A 16,995-nucleotide genomic window follows, 5' to 3' on the forward strand; every position below is an offset into this window, starting at 1 on the left:
TTTAGGAAATAATTTGGTTTATTTGTTCTTCATGTCTAATTCAACCATAGCTATAACTTTATATATACTAGGGCTAATATTCGTTGTGACTGCAACTTAAATGTTGATTACAAAAATTGGTGAATATATTTGCATAAATTTAGAAACATTACATAAAATCAAAATGTAAACAAGCAGTGGCGTTAGTTCACACAAATCTAGAAGATAGGGCAAGGATTGTATCAAATTGTTTCAATAAGGATGCAAAAAACAATAGTCATTCAAAGTCTGGGGATCCTAGAACCAATTTGTATTATTATGAACTTGTGGAGGGGTAAGCATTTAACACCAGCCAAAAAATTGACATAAAACACACCCTAGCTAAAAACAACATTAATTTAATGCTAGGTTTCTTGTTTTCCAAAGACTATTAAAAAATTATCCATGGGGGGAGAAGGTGCACAGTCAGGATATCATATATAATATTTGGAAACACTAGGTCAATGGGGAAAAATAGCCTAATGGTAGAGTTGGCTAATATCCTAGCTTAGTACTTGGACAAATATTTGTGTCCATAATTAGGCTTTTTTGTTGATAGTCAAGAAATTTGAAATTATTACTGTTGCATATTATTGAATTATGTAAGCTAGCCTAATCTACTGATCAATGTAACTTGGATACATCTAATGGTGGAATAATCCACTTTCTTTTGTAATTAGTTGTCTGACTATAAGATTTGAGCGTATAATACATATTTTAGCACTTAATTCACTATTAAAACTCAATTAAACCACCTAGAAATTTGGTTTTCTTCAATATTGGATTTCCCAATGGTCTACGGAAGTAGGTCCTAATTTGAATAGAATTGCTATACACAGCGACACCTTTTTATAATTAGTAAAAGCTGATCCAATTTAACTTTAGATTTATGTTTTGAAATTTGAAATTCGCGAGGAGCGTGGTTTTTGCAATTGGAGCTTTAAGATAGAGCAGAAGTAAGTAAAATGCTGGCCATTTTTGGGCCTAACCTATGAAACAGTGCTTCTATAATATTTCGGCTAGCCTGAATCAGGGTCCAGGTATCAGATGGGAGTAGGCTAGGTATATATAGGCTATAGCCTAAATGGGAGAACAGTTGGCCTAAATGCAGTTCAGTTCCTTTAGCCTAAAACAACTTATCTCTTGCGATAAAATTCTAGTTAATTGACTTCTTGCTATCAGAAAGGGTTTAGGTTAGGAAATTGAAACTTTCAGGGATGAATCTACAGACTATAGTGTGTCCCAGGAAGGTATTTTGAAGCAACTACCTCCATTCCTTCTGCCTCTGATGACCTTTATAAATATTTCTGTTATAAAAGTTAAACCTTGCAAAATAGATTTTATACTTAATTGAAGTTGGCCTTCAACAAAATTGGGTAAAATTTAGTTAATTGACTTCATCCTACCTTGGAAAGGGTCTAGGTTAAACATACTTTAGTCTGTAGATTCATCCCTGAAAGTTTCATTTTCCTAACCTAAACCCTTTAGGCAAGAAGTCAATTAACTAGAATTTTACCCAAAATTGTTTTCAGCTTCATAACTTTGCTCAATTCCATTTTATAAGGTTTTAAAAATAAGCAAATATATTTCCTAAATTTTGAAGAAAAACATTGATGTGGCTCAAAATTCTACTCAAATAACAGAAATTTCATTTTCATAACTAAAGGCAGAGAAAAAGCAACTAGTAACTGAAAATTAAGGTAAAATGTTGTTTTTTCAAAATTCCAGTAGGTATAAACCTGTCGTGTAGGTAATTTCAGAGTCCTCTAGAGGGAGAAGGAGTTGAGGTGGGTACTTTAAAATACCTTCCTGGGATATACTCTAGCCTGTAGACCCATCCTTGAAAGTTTCATTATCCTAACCTAAACCCTTCCCATGATAGCAAGAAGTCCATTAACTAGAATTTTACCATCTCTTACTGTATATTAATCAGTCAATTGATCAGCAAAGAAGCTAGTAAAATTCTAGTTAGGCTAATTGACTTAAGGGACTAAAAGGGTTTAAGTTAGGAAAATGAAACTTTCAGGGATGAATCATAGACTAAACTATATCCCGGGAAGGTATTTTAAAGCAACTACCTCCACTCCTTTTCCCTCTAGAGGACCCTGACCTTTGATGACCTTTAAAAATATATGTGTTATAAAAGTGAAACCTTGCAAAAAAGATCTTCTGCTTAATTGAAGTACAACAAAATTGTTTTTGGCTTTGTAACTGCTCAATTCCATTTTACAAGGTTTTAAAGATATGCAAATACATTTCCTAAATTTTGAAAAAAACATTGATATGGCTCAAAATTCTACTCAAATAACAGGAATTGCATTTTCAGAACTAAAGACAGAGAAAAAAAACTAGTAATTAGTTTACTAGAAAAAGCATACTGTTATTAGTGAATAAAAGTAAGTGGCATGAAATAATATTTTCCCAAATTTACAAGAGACTAAGAACATTTATCAGTGTTTGAAAGTGGCTGAATTAACAAACCAAAAAAGTGATTAATCTGAATAATCATAACACTGTATTTACCTGTTGATGTATAGCTGCTACAAGTAGGTGTTACCCACAAAGTTACACTCTTATTTGCACATGCTCACTGGGTCTCTGAATCTGCATTTGCTTTCAATTTTGAATTAGTTGTGACCCATGATTTTGAACTTAAGAAAATCCTTATTCTCCACCAAATTCAAAAATTCTCTGGAAGATGGCAGAACAGTACCATGTAGCAAAACGTAAGATGATCTCACCACAGAAAGGCGGAGAGGACATTTGTGCCTCCTGCAAGGTAGCACTAATGCCACAATCCACTGCCTTGAATTGTGATCATTGTTTGAAGTGGTTGTGCATTCAGTGTATCAACACCCTATGTGATGGAAATGAGTTTCACTGGCTTTGTTCTCTGTGTGAACTCTACTCATACCAAAAGAGAGGCATAAGCAAGGAGGACGTTGCCAGCATTGTCAGTACCATAGTTGTAAATTCAACCAAGCAACTTAAGGAAGATATTAAAAGCAACATGGAATATATGCTGTCAGGTCTTACAAAACGAGTTGGGGACATTGAAAGAGAATTGGTTAAACTCTGCACAATGGATGAAATGCGGACTGAAGTTAGAAAGCAATTAGAAGACAGCCTGCAAGCTGCTTCAAAGACAATAGCTAGTGAAATAGACAAAAAGGCAGCTAAGGCTGTATGAACTGACAGAGAAAGACAAAAGCATAAAAACAATCTCATCACTTTTGGGGTCCCAATTAGTCCTACACTGTCAGTTGAAGCACAAAACACAGCTGACAAAGCTTTCTTTTTTAGAGTTTCTACAGAAAGAATACAGCCTGCCTGCCATTATCACAAGTCTTAGGTGTCTAATAAAAAACCTTCTTCAGCATCTGCTCAAGATCCATCCAACACCACCATACCAATTGTCTTCACAGTTACCAGTCCTTTGTTGCCTAGAAAAATTGTGAATACATCATACAAAAGAAGAAACAAAACGACCAAATACAGTCCCGCCACGACAAGGTTAAAGCTGACAGAGAAAGCAAAAAACTTCTACTGGCAGAACTACGTGATCATGAATCTAATGGCAAACTAGATCTGGTCATTTGAGGCAACAAAATTGTACAAAAAAACCTGAAAGCAATGGTGGTGTGATTTCAATTGTCATCCCACCATCAGTATGTAGTGTAAATAGTTATACCATTCTTTGTAAAAATAATAATGATGAAGCAACCCCTGGTGATATTATTAGTGATAAATCGTCAGACTTGTTTGTAACTGGAGATGCTTCCCAGGAAGAAGAAGAAGAGATGAGCTTGGTTTCTATTGGTAAAAGCAAAAGTGACTGGAAAGCATTCAACAACAGCAACACTTTAAAAAATTTATAATAAAATTTCTTGTGATATTTATCTAGATTTATGAGCAGTCAATTGAACCAGTCTTACACCAAACCATCTTCTGGACAACACTGTAGTGTTTTTTCTGTGGATGGTGAAGTCCTCCCTTTGAAAGAGTGCAGAGAGCTTGGTTTTATAATGTCAACTTTTTCTTCTTCTTTTTGATTGTATTAAAGCTTATTCCAATAGGCAATGCATAGAACACCCCCCAAAAAAGTCCCCCCAGACCCTACCCCAAGTAGACCAAAAACATTCAACCCCTTGGCTGGTCAAGTCAACTTTCTCAAAGCTCACATGAGGGGTCATTGAATAATAAAATGGTGGAAGTCGGCGCGTATGTTACAATACAGGATGATAATGAAAATGAATTTCAAGAGGTCCTATCAAAAAACTCAAAAAAGGGAAAAACTTCCCCAATCAAAAATAATACCCCTCCTCATGATCCAACATCCCCCTCACAAAACCTTGGAATATAATTAAAAATCATTCCGGATACCCCCTTTGAGATAAAAAAGATAGCTCTCTTGAGGGTTGCAATCTTCAAAGTGTTAAAATCAATGTTTTCATTAAACACTAACCATGATGGATCTCTGCTAATAGCCCTCCAAGATTCTAAATCAGCAGATATATTACGAATTCAAAATCTCTTCTTAACATACCAATAAAATCTGTTCTCTGGACCTCAAACCAAAACCCAACCAAAATAGTAGTGTATAACATGTCTCCAGAAATTCCTATTCAGGGTCTAAAAGAAGGCCTCTCTGACAGAACTGGTAACCCAATCCCAGTAGCTGATGTAACCCAATTGGGTAAACCAAATGCCAATGGCCAAAAATTAAGCAAATCTTTCTTATTCACACTAAGAGAAGAAAATAATAACCTGGATCAGATATTCCTCTTTGGACAAAGGAAACCCCACAAGCCCTACAAGCCTAAACCTATCCAATGCCAAAAATGTTTAAAACTAGGACACACAAAAACACATGCAGTGAAACATTATATGAATGCAATTCTTGTAAAAACTCCCACCCCACTGGAATAACAAATTGTAAAAACAATCAGCCAAAATGTATCAACTGCAATGGTCCCCACAATTCTATAAATAAAATTGTATGTCCTGTATATAAAAAACGAGCACTAACACTCCAAATAGCAGCAGAAAAAACATACCTTTCCCTTTTGCAGCAGTGGAAACAAATGCAGTTCAATCACACCTGACCAAAAACTTTATGAAACCACCCAACCCTCTCACCCACAGACAAACCATTCTACCAAAAGCATCAAGCACCCCCAATAATACTCCTTCCTCAAAGCAACCGAGCTCACATTCCTATAAGAGAGATTCATCCTGGACAAACCTTCTAGCCTCTGCAAGTAATGATAGAAGATCAGAATGGCCACCTCTCCCAAGTAGAAATGAATCAGAAGTATTAATGGGAATTAATCAAATTATCAACAAAAGGCCAGATGAAAATCTAAATGAATTAACACCTAACATGTGCCTATTTATACTAAATTCTAATGCAGTACAGTCAATGAACCTAAAACAACCACAAAAAGCAAAAATCATAAGCGAATTGGCAAAATTGTACCTACCCAATCACATGCATATCTAAGCAAAAAAAGATCTTGCTCTGCTCCTTGCAAAGCTGAACATTGATTCGCAGCAAAATGAAAATTAAAACAACAAAGCAGCACATTTCAATACTTCACTGGAATGTAAGATCACTTTCAGAAAATAAGTTAAAGAAACTTTTATCTTTTATGAATAATAATTCCTTTGATATTGCTTGCCTTCAAGAAACCCATTTGACTAATAACCAACAAACAAAGTTTCCAGGATATACTATCCTGAGAAAGGATAGGTCTTCACAGAGAAAAGGAGGTGGTGTAGCTATAATTTTAAAGAATAATATTAAATTTTGTGGTATTCATTTCCCAGATTTTTCAAATGATGTTGATGTTATTGGTATCAATGTCTGGATAAATAATACAAAACATACATATTAAGTCTTTATAACTCTAATGGCCAGACTACAGAGGCCATGGACTTTTTCACTTATATTACTAATTCTAATATGCTAAAAAACATAATCATCTGCGGGGATTTTAATGCCCACAGTCTTCTGTGGGGGGGATAAGCCAGCAAACAAAGCTGGTAAGCTTATTGAAAGATTGATTTCGAATAATGCCGATTTAGCAATTCCTACCCCTCCTAATCTAAATACATATTTTCACCCCAAAAGTGGCAAATTCTCAACTATCTACCTACAAATGGTTTCAATAAATATACTAAATAAAATTTATATTAAGAAAATTGAAAATCTATGCACTGACCATTTTGCAATAGTATCCTCTTTAAATGAACCAGCCAAAAATCTCTCACATATCCCTAAATATGTCAACACCAAGGCAAATTGGACCGTGTTTAGAAATAAGCTTAATGAAGAAATCCTAAGTTTAACCCAGAAATCTCATACCTCAGTTGTAACTGCTGACACATATGCTGAAGGTATGACATCGATACTACCAAATACAGCTATTCAAGCTATCCCCAAAACGTCATCTAGGAAAACCATCCCTAAACACACCCGTAAAGCATGGCGGACAAAAGATTGCCAAATTATTTGGATAATTCACGTCGCTGTGCGAAGTGAATTTGCTATAGCCACGCCCCTAGGATACAGTGTTTTTTCACTGAGAACAAGCTCGATTGAATAGGATTTCAGATTTGCATTTGATGAAAGCGGGCCCTAGTAATAACTGGTTTTATTACAAAACGGGGCCCTTGCGAGTAAGTTTCACTCGATGATATTTTAGAATATTAGATAGGCAAAGCGGCATTATCGTCAGAAATTAGTAATGGCAGTGACAAAAGAGCATTTTGACCGGAGGATGGACGAAATGCTACAGCTAATTTTGCAGTTACAAACTGAAAATAAATTGCTCAAGACTGAGCTCGTCCAAGTGAAGACTTCTACTTTACGAACAGAACTATATACAAGAAAAAATAATATCATTATACACGGAATTGAAGCGCCGCAAGGCTCAGAAAATCTTCGGCAGACTGTAGCCTCATTTTTTGAGGCTAAGCTTGGAATATCCAACGCTAACCAAATACGTATGAGTGCCATTTATCGTATTTCAAAGAAATCTAGTCGACCAGAACCAGAGAGTGTTCTGAGCCTCCGGAGTACAATATAATTTGTTAGAATGCTTCAAACGCCACAAAATTCCACTAACGCCCAAGAGTCTTGCTGACTATACTTGCACACAGAGCAGAGAGCTCAATATATATTCTCTTATAATTCAAATGCTAACATCAAAAAATATACTACAAGATATCTGAGCAGATGCAAACTATATAAGTCAAACTTGCTCCATAGCTCTGTCCATCTCACAGAGTGAGTCAAAAGGAAAAGGGCTGAATAGTTTTGACTGAAAAGCCCGTCTGCTGAACAAGAAGAAGAAGATAAAAGCGAAAGTGACTGGAAAGCAGATGTTGAAGAAGAATTGCGGATATCCATTGATCTCAGTGTAGCCATCACCAATATAGACCAGCTACCAAACAAAACCAATGAACTCAGGTCAGCAATTTATAATAAAGGTTATGATTTGATCCTCCTTACCAAAATTTGTCCAAAAAATAGCTGGAACTAAGTAACTGACCAACATGTTAAAATCCCAGGATACCAGATAATATCCAATCTCTCAAGCCCTGATTGCCATAGAGGTATTATAGCCCTTGTTAAAGCTTCGTATTTCATCAAACCTATGCAATTATCACTTCAATTTAAAAACATCAAAACAGTATGGTTCAATCTCTGTGAAGCTGAGAACTCGCACAATTTTCTAATCAGGATGGGATGCATCTACAGAAGCCCCTCATCACCGTCAATGTTGGAATCCAAGCGGGCACTTGCCTGTGTCTTCAAAAAAGCGACCACCAATTTCAGAGGAAATTTACTCATTGCTGGAGACTTTAACTTCCCTGACATAGCCTGGAGTGATGGATTCCCGTATACAATGTCACCATCGAATTGCCCGTAAGAGGAGTTATCCCCATTCGTTCAATGCATCCACAATCTCTCCTTCACCCAAGTTGTAGACCCGCCAACGCGGTATCGTTTGTACCAGAAACCATCACTCCTTGACTTAGCTTTCGTGAACAACCCAGAACTAGTCCAGAAAATCAACTACATGTCACCAGTTGGAAAGAACGACCACCTACTGCTAGGAATCCAGACATTGATCAAGATAATAACCAACAGACTTGTTAAGAAAACATTTGTTGACTACAAATCCATTAGAGTCGGTTAATCTAATGTTAATTGGGACAATATCCTCGAAGGACCTGTGGAAGACATATGGAACATCTTCAAAACCCATCTTCTCGATGCGGAGAAACAGCACACATCGGTTAAGATGGTCCCCAAATCTAAAACCCTGCCATTCATGACCAGGGAAATCAGGAAAGAGAGGAATCGAAAATCCCGCTACTGGAAGAAGTACAAAAAGAAGGGGGACAAAGCCAACTATGCCAAGTTTGCTACTGCACGTAACAGACTGCGCCAACTGACTAAGCAATTGTACCTGGACTTTGAATCCAAACTTGCTGATGACTGCAATAACAACTCCAGGAAATTCTGGAACTACGTCTCCAGCAAAAACCATAACCACCACAACATCAAACGTCTGATGAGGGAAGACAATAGTGAAGCAACCGATCTAAGAGAAATTGCAGAGCTGCTCAACCAAGAGTTTGCCTCCGTCTCTACATCTGAATCAGATGGCCAACTACCATCAGTGCCTTTATCCAACACCTCTAGTCAAATGAATGAAATAATCATAGACGAAGCTGCCGTACTAAAGCAACTTTCAAACCTTGATGCCTTCCTTTGACGCTGGTATACCTGTTGACCTGATTCTCCTTGATCTAGCCAAAGCGTTTGCCAAGGTCCCCCACAGAAGGCTTTGCATAAAGCTTCTCTCTGCAGGCCTGAACCAGATGACGGTCGATTGGCTCATGTGTTTTCTTACTAAAAGCACACAAAGGGTCAGACTGTTTGGATCAGGTGGTCAGAAGATATACTCCAAACCTTGCGATATCATCAGTTGTGTCCCACAAGGTACAGTCCTTGGACCAACCCTCTTCTTGATTTACATCAATGATTTAGTCATCAGGGTCAGCAATAATGTCACACTATTTACCAATGATTCTAAGCTTTTCGGTCCAGCACACAGCGAAAGCCTCCAAGCCAATCTTGACCATATCAACGACTGGGCTGAAGAGTGGCTACTGTTATTCAACATTAGCCAATGCTGCGTCTTGCTCTTTGGACCAAAGAAAGCTTCGAAGACCACACTGCCTTTCCATAACGAAAGTAAAACAGTTCAAAATAGGGATGAAATCTTTTTATTGACAGTGAATAGATATAAAATTATTTAACTAGATATTTCAAACACATATACAGTGTTCATCATCAGCAGTAAAACTAAAAGACATGAATAAAAATAAAGAAAATTTATACCTAATAAACTAATTACAGTTTATTGCTCTTATTTTTTTCAATGCAACAGCGGAAGCTAATCTCTTTGACCTTTTCGGTTCCAGTTCAGTAGAATTATCTGACATATTACTTAGACAGAGGTCATAGCTCTTAGGTGAGGTGATATTTACTTTACTTGACCTCAGTAAATTATCATAAATTGAGTTCAATCCAAATTCACCTGTATCATGGAATTATTCTTGAATATTTTTTTTTTAATTTCGATTGTTTCCCTGAAAATTTGCTTTAAACCTTGGTCCCTAGAAATCAAAGAAACATTTTCAAACAAAATAAAATGATTTGGATAATTAAAGATATGTTCCGAGAGGGCCGACGTGAAATTTTCAAGTTTTGTATTTTGCTTTAAAGGCGATGAAATATAACTATGATGTTGAATCAATCTCATTTTTAAATTCTAGTTAGTACGTCCCTCATAAGAGCTTCCTCAAGTACATGGGATTTTATAAACCCCACTTTGTTGCTCTACGGAAGTCCGATCATTTCCAGAATTTAAAAGACTAGCCAAAGTATTACTACCTCTTAAAGCTACCTTTAAGTCATTATTTTGTAAAATTCTTTTAAGTTTTTCAGTCAAACCTGGAACATATGGTAGAGAACAAAAGATATCTTTCTTTTCTGTTGTTTCCAGAATATTGTCAGAAAATTCTAGAAATTTTTTCCTTCTTTTCGAAAAAGTCTGGTCAATTAACCAACCAGGATAATGGTTACTTATTAAAATCTCTTTTAACAACAATAATTCCTCCTCAATGAATTTTGGAGAGCAAATTGTAAAAATGCGGTCAATTAAGGATATGATTAAACCAATTTAATCGAGTAAAAACCCTCCACCTATATTTATGGCCCCAGGAGAGGGTACCCCGTTTCTATCATGGACCCCCAGGGGCAAAATCCCCCTTCGTCCGTGCCTCCTATGAAGGTACTCTGTTTATCTGTAGGGCATTCCCCTATCTGTTGTCCTCTACAACAACCTAGCATGAATATCTAATAATCAACTACCCCTATTTGTTGTCTTCTACCAATACCTAGCATGATTATCTGATAATTAACTAACTAATGCAACTAATAAAGCCTATACCTGTTTTAATCTTGGCGGAAAATTATTTTCCTTTAATTTTGGTAAAATTTTAGACAAGCTACTTTTTCCTATCTCGTAAAATGGTTAAGTTAGGGCAATAAAACTTTCAGGGATGGTTTCACAGACAAAATTAGGCCTTTGGAAGGCATTTTGCAGTACCTACCTCCACTCCTTCCCCCTTTAGAGGGTACTGGCCTTTAAAAATTCTAAAAGTAAAACCGTGCATGATAGGTTTTCTGCTTAAATGAAATGCAAATAATCTCCCAATAATGAGTTTCAAAACCTGCAAAAATTGAAACCAGAAAATTAAGGTATAATGTTGTTTTGTCAAAATTGTAATAAGTAAAGACCTGTCAAGTTGGCAAATTTTCAAGACATAAAAATGAAAAAAAAAAATGATACTATTGTAGCTTGGCAACACCTTCCCATAGTATTTTCTTGGCCCTGGATTCACTACTGTAATTTTTGTTTTACAACCTAACCACTTACCAAAGTTAGTAAAAAATAAGTTTGTATAGAATGTTACAGTAATTTTAGTTTGAGCCTAATTTTATTTTAACCGGGGTGGAAGCCAGTAGAATTGGAGGTGGATCCGTTGTAACCAGGGATCAGAAGTGGGGGAAGCAGAATTGGATATCACTTTATTTAAAAAAATATAAAAAAGTCTTAGGAATGATGAGTGGTGTCAAAGGCCAGTCATAGTGTGGCATGATAGTGTGAAATGACATGGTGTATCATGGAGGTTCGGCTTGTAAAAACATGAACCAATGGATTTAAAGCATGATTTTGAACAAGAAAATATCTCGCAAATTCTTAAGAATAATGAGGGATGCAAGAGGGCCAGTCATAGTTTGACATGATGGTGTGAATTGACATGCTGTATTTTGTAGGGTGTGGCTTACAAAAACATGAACGAATGGATTTAATGCATGATTTTTAACAAGAAAATATCTGGAAAATGTCTGAGAAATGATGAGGGGTGCCAATGGACGAGTCATAGTGTGGCATGATTGTGTAAATTAACATGCTGTATCACACTGGGGACGGCTTATGAAACACGATCCAATTGATTTAGGGCATAATTTTCAATAAGAAAATATCTGGAAAATGTCTTTGGAATAATGAGGGTGCCATAGGATGTCTTGTGGCATCCGTAGTTTGCCACAGTGACTTGAATTACCTTGGACTAACACCTTCTAAAGCTTAAAGTTAAGGTGGGAGGTGTTGAAAGATTTTTTTTTGGCAGAGGGGGATTGAAATCTAACATCCAGTCAAATAAATAGAGGGCATTTTCATTAAAAGCTCTAAAAACATCTTTTAATATACCTTAAATTTACATAACAGCCCTCCAACCCTACCTACCTAGATTTGGTTGCTATTGCCTCCGCCTTTCTTTAATTAACCCTTGTTTTTGCTTATATTTTATCCTATATCACGTTTTTTCACGTTTTGTTTTTCTGTTTGTTGTGTTGTAATTGCTTTGTGTGTGATTTCATGATTTAATCATTTTTGTTATGAATAAAACTTGCATGTACAAAAAAAAGTCTTCGTTCTTTAGATTTCTTGTTCAAGGATGAATCTTCATTGGGTAAAAGTTTACACAATGAAATATCTAAAGCCAATGCTATGTAACATTTTACTGATTCAATAGCTAACTTAACCTGTGTAGGTCACGTTAGGAAATTAATAACGCTGTAACAGACAGTTATGCTTAATAAATCAAAATCAATAGTCTTGGCGTGCTTTCATCTGGAAGGGCTTGGAAACATGCGATCCATTTAATCATTTTAGAAAGCGGGACAGGGAATTCTTTACGCATTGAATAGGTTATCATGTAGAAAGTATTCCCCAAATATTGATATTAGAAAGAATTTTCTGATCCAAGCCTCTAGCGCTCCATTCCATTGAGGGGGAGATCTTTCGAATCCCAATGCGGATGAAAATCTTTTGATTATCAAGGTTTTCTGAGAAAAAAAGAAAAAAACGCATTGAAAGAAAATGAAATCACTTGAAGTATTATGTAACATCGCACATGCCCATTGTCATTATCCTTAGATTATAAAGGTTTTCTGAGAAAAAAAGAAGAAAAAAACGCATTGAAAGAAAATGAAATCACTTTAAGTATTATGTAACATCGCACATGCCCATTGTCATTACGTAACATTTCCTGTGTGTGTCCTCAGTTACAAGCGAGGATTCTCCGTTGGCCCCTGAGCCCTAACATGTCATGTGAGAATACGTCATCCCTAACATGAGTAAACATTCCCCTTTGCGTAAGAACCTAAGAAATCATGGAGGAAAACATCTCGAAGAAAAATGTCTTAAAAGCGTCTTGGAATATCTTGAAACATCTTGAAAAGGGTGTGGAAAATGTCTTTAAAATGTCTTGAAACGTCTTGACGGTGAAATTGGATGCTAGGGGGCCCTGTTGGAGTTGCTTGCTAGGGTCCGGGTTGAATTGCTTGCCAGGGGCCTCTTTGGAATTGCGTGCTAGGGTCCCTGTTGGAAATGATTGCTAGGGGCACAATGAAATTGGATGCTAGGACCCTGGCGGTCAGGTACGGTTAGGGGTCCAGTAAAATTAGAAGCTAGGGCCCCAATGGCATTGGATGCTAGGGCTTCCGTTGGAATTGGTTGCAATTCGTGTCTGCAAATTTGACATTTCTCGTGATTGTTTTTTTTTTCTGGCATTAATACGATGCATCTTTCCTGTTTATCCTTCACATACACCAAAATAACTTTATTGCATTCCAATGTGGTTAAGAAATTCAGGAGCGAATTAATTTTATCCTGCTAAGTATCTCTGCGAATACTAAAACGATACTTCTTTATTTTCACATTAAAAATCTGAAATTCGAATTGAATTGTTTGAATGTAGATTTCGTTTTGCAACATTTCATGTTGCAATTCAGTGTGATTTCTCCTGTTTCTTGTTCCATGACTTTTTCTTTAGTTGTTCAGAATAATTTGTTACTTTGTGCAATTTTGCACTTGATTAAGTGGAAACTTACACTTTCATAAATGTGTTAAAAATAGTAAAAATTGGCAATTCAATTTAAAAAAGATCACTTCCATATGCGGTTTTGTAGTTTTCAGTTTTAGTAAATTCCTTAAAAAAACTAATGCAAGAACTCGGCAAAAATATACTAAAAACGAATGGCACCAAACAGCTTAAGAAGATGTAACTTTTTTATTGAATGTGTAGTGGTCTTTTGGAATCAACATATTTTTAATGTTCGAATTTTTATGGGCAGAAATAACTTTAAAATCCTTCTAATTAGTTTAGCCGGTAAATTTTCCTGGTTGATGCGGCAACACTGACAATAATGCTACTCAAAAAACTTCGAATTTTTAAGACAACTATAAGAAGAATCTTAGAAAATTGAAGTTTTCAGGTATAAAAAGCCCCAAGGAGAGGTTTAGGAGAAAAACGTCTTTATTTGATGTCTAAGGTACTTTAATTTAACTATAAAAAGTTGTTTTCTCGGCCTAAAACAGTAGTTCAATAAACAAAAGGTCGCAGGAAAAAAAAAATTTAAGAAAAAAAAAGATTCGACCCTCATGCACAAAATAAGCTTTTATTTGTCATGCTTATGTTTTGCTTGCTGACCAATGGTCTGCTTTGTGCAGGTACCGATATCCTGACTCTCTGCCTTCAGCTGGGAGTGTAGTGTTTGGTTGGGGGGTAAATCATCTGATGCATCCCCTGTTTTCCCCCAGATTTCTCCAGGTACCTATTTAGAGCTTAGTCGAGAGCTCTTGGCTAAGCTTACAGAGTCATACTGCTGGCCCCCATTCCCAACCAAATAACCAGCAACACCAGGACTCGAACCCCTGTCATCACGAATGAAAGATTTGAAGTCTAACGTGCTAACCTCTTGGCTAGGACGAATTTTATCAATTTGTCAATAGATTTGTTGATTTTTCGATAGATTTCAATCAAATATATGAACAAAATTACATGCAAAAGCAAAGGTGTAGAAAACTTTAATTATCATGTAACAGTCTAATACTACTAATAGCATGCCACTACAGCACCAATCTGCCTGACGTCAGCTCAGCTATGCCAGCTCCTCCATCCTAATCTGTTTAAAGCATTCCTCTTTACACCCTACCAGGAGTTACGGATTTTCTTAAATCTTACCTTGCGATTTCGTCTCAACCCGTTCGGGAACGAGCTGTTTCTCTTTCTGCCTTAGACGGCCGGCCGACAAAACAGTCTATGGTAATTTATCATCATCAGAACGTATCCTAGCCATCTCAACATTTCTCTCATTATAGCCCTAGCAAGCTGTTCAATGAGTATAGCCCTAACAACCAATAGCGTGTGAGATAATTAGGCTCTACTGATAAAAACAAATAATTAGACTCGAATGGTATTAAGAGGGTCATGAATGTCACTGACTATTTTTCAAAAGTTTTTTCTGGGGATGAGTGGCATAATTGAAAGCATTGAGGTCTTAGGCTCAAGAACTATGGGTTAATTTTCTTGTCGCTCACTCGTATTGGGTTAACTCATGCATAAGTTCAATAATATTTTCCAGAAAAACAGTGTCACTTTAATGAAAGCTGATTCGTTTTGTTCTGTAGCATCGTTCCTAGGCTTTCGTTTTCTGGACAACATCCTTGTAGTCTTTCCAATTATCTCGCTTTTTTTAAGTAGCAACGCTATGTCTTCCCTCTCCAGAAGTAATGATTGTGTAGTTATGTTGCTTATTGTATCCTATTCTTTCTAGGAATATGTCAGACTCTAAGAAAGCTGCTAGCAGCAGTGAGCTTGAAGTCGATACATCCAATTCTGAAAAGAACGTATGGCTTGTGAAAGTCCCGAAGTATATTTCAAGCATATGGGAGAATTTGGAACCAGATATGCCTGTTGCGAGTTTAAAAATTACCAATTTGCCTGGTGAGGAACCATCGGTTTCTCTATCTCTAACAGAAGAAGCAGTGAGATTAGAAAGTGATTTGATACCAAAAGACTACGAGATGCTTATTACTCCAATTGAGAATCACTCTGAATATCGTTATTTTTATGAATATCGGCGGGATAAAAATGAGAATTTTCTGTCTGACGAAGTTAAAATATGTATGGCTGGGAAAGTAATCAAGCGTTTAGAATGTCAAGCTCCTACGTCTGCTCAATATATGACATTTAAGAAAAATGCTATACTTGAAGCTGCTAAATCAGCGTGTATGACTCAGCCATTTGAGACGGCGATTGTTAATCCAAAGCCAGTGTCTGCACATAAAGAACTTATTGAAAATAAACAGAGAAAGAAAGCTAAAAAAGTGCGTGATGACAAGAATGTGGTTGAAGAAACACTGTTTATGGCCTTTGGACAGCATCAGTACTATAAATTTGAAGAGTTAGTGGTACTGACAAATTAACCGGAAAAATATTTGAAAGAGATCTTGAATGAGTATTGTGTCTATAATACAAAGAATCCGCATAAAAATACGTGGCAGCTCAAAACAGAATATTGTAGTTATACTGAATGTGAGTAGAATTGTATGTGAAGACTTTTGTGTGATTATTCCCAGAAATATGCAATTTTCTCGGATGTCAGTGTGACCAATGGCTTTCTTGGTTTTCGAGGTTTTAAAATCAAAGCATTCTATGTATTCCCAATTATATTGCCCAACAATGAAAGTTGATATAAAAACAAAAAACAGCTGTTTGTTATATTTTTTTTAATAACATATATATATATATATATATATATATATATATATATATATATATATATATATATATATATAATTTCGTATTTAAAAAAAAGTATAGTAAAACAAAAATATAGTTTGTGCATATTTATATATATTATATACTGAATATTTTTTAGAATCCAGTTTGGCAAAGTTAACTTTAAATTTACTTGTATATTTTCTGTACTCAAGCTCTTAAGTTAAAGACATGGAATTTTCTCAATATTTACCCCACCAATTGGATATTACGGTTGTAGGCTTGTTCAAACTGTCTTCAAGTGATTTGTTTGTTCATACAAAAGTGACTGTTACAAATGATTATTTTCACAACAAAATTGTCTGTGACCAAAATAACTCTTTAATTTTAAGTTATGTAAATGCTGTTTTGAATAAATTTAAAAAAATTAAGTTTGATGTATTTTTATTATAAATAATTTGTATGTTTATTTTACCGGTGGCTTAGTTTTGCTAGCATGACGGATTGCTAGTATTTCGAACTTCTTTTCTTTTGCTTCTACTTTTCACCTGTGTATTTATTTGTGTATTTAAATTAAAAAGATAGTTTACCAAGATAAGCCCCTTACTAGGGTATCAAATATTCCTAGAACAAATCAAACTGAAAACTACCAAAAATTACTATTAAATAATAAATGAAGCCTAAAGTGAAAAGAAATCAAATAAAGACTCTTAGCAAACAAAAATACAACAGGCACTAATGTAAATGAATAAATAAATCTTA

General features: G+C 35.7%; 2 protein-coding genes across 2 annotated transcripts in view; one reads left to right on the forward strand and one right to left on the reverse strand.

Annotated features, from left to right (window-relative positions):
- The window catches only part of LOC136042441 (pyridoxal kinase-like), a 49,914-nt gene extending 49,088 nt beyond the window's left edge, over positions 1-826 (reverse strand). Inside the window, exon 1 of the mRNA XM_065727407.1 lies at positions 774-826. The gene's annotated coding sequence lies outside the window, so the exon portion shown is untranslated. The remainder of the gene's footprint in view (positions 1-773) is intronic.
- Positions 827-876: 50 nt separating this feature from the next.
- Positions 877-16,784, forward strand: LOC136042440 (general transcription factor IIF subunit 2-like). The gene is made up of 2 exons (XM_065727405.1): positions 877-974; positions 15,287-16,784. Exon 2 carries the CDS (start codon positions 15,291-15,293, stop codon positions 15,936-15,938), a length of 648 nt encoding a protein of 215 aa, XP_065583477.1. The 5' UTR covers positions 877-974; positions 15,287-15,290; the 3' UTR covers positions 15,939-16,784.
- Positions 16,785-16,995: the final 211 nt, after the last annotated feature.

Source organism: Artemia franciscana, unplaced genomic scaffold, assembly GCF_032884065.1.
Source record: "Artemia franciscana unplaced genomic scaffold, ASM3288406v1 Scaffold_1294, whole genome shotgun sequence".
Lineage (NCBI taxonomy): Eukaryota > Metazoa > Arthropoda > Branchiopoda > Anostraca > Artemiidae > Artemia > Artemia franciscana.

What these genes read in the sequence shown, in the direction of transcription:
- LOC136042440 (XM_065727405.1), top strand. Translation starts at nt 15,291, where the DNA reads ATGTCAGACTCTAAGAAAGCTGCTAGCAGCAGTGAGCTTGAAGTCGAT.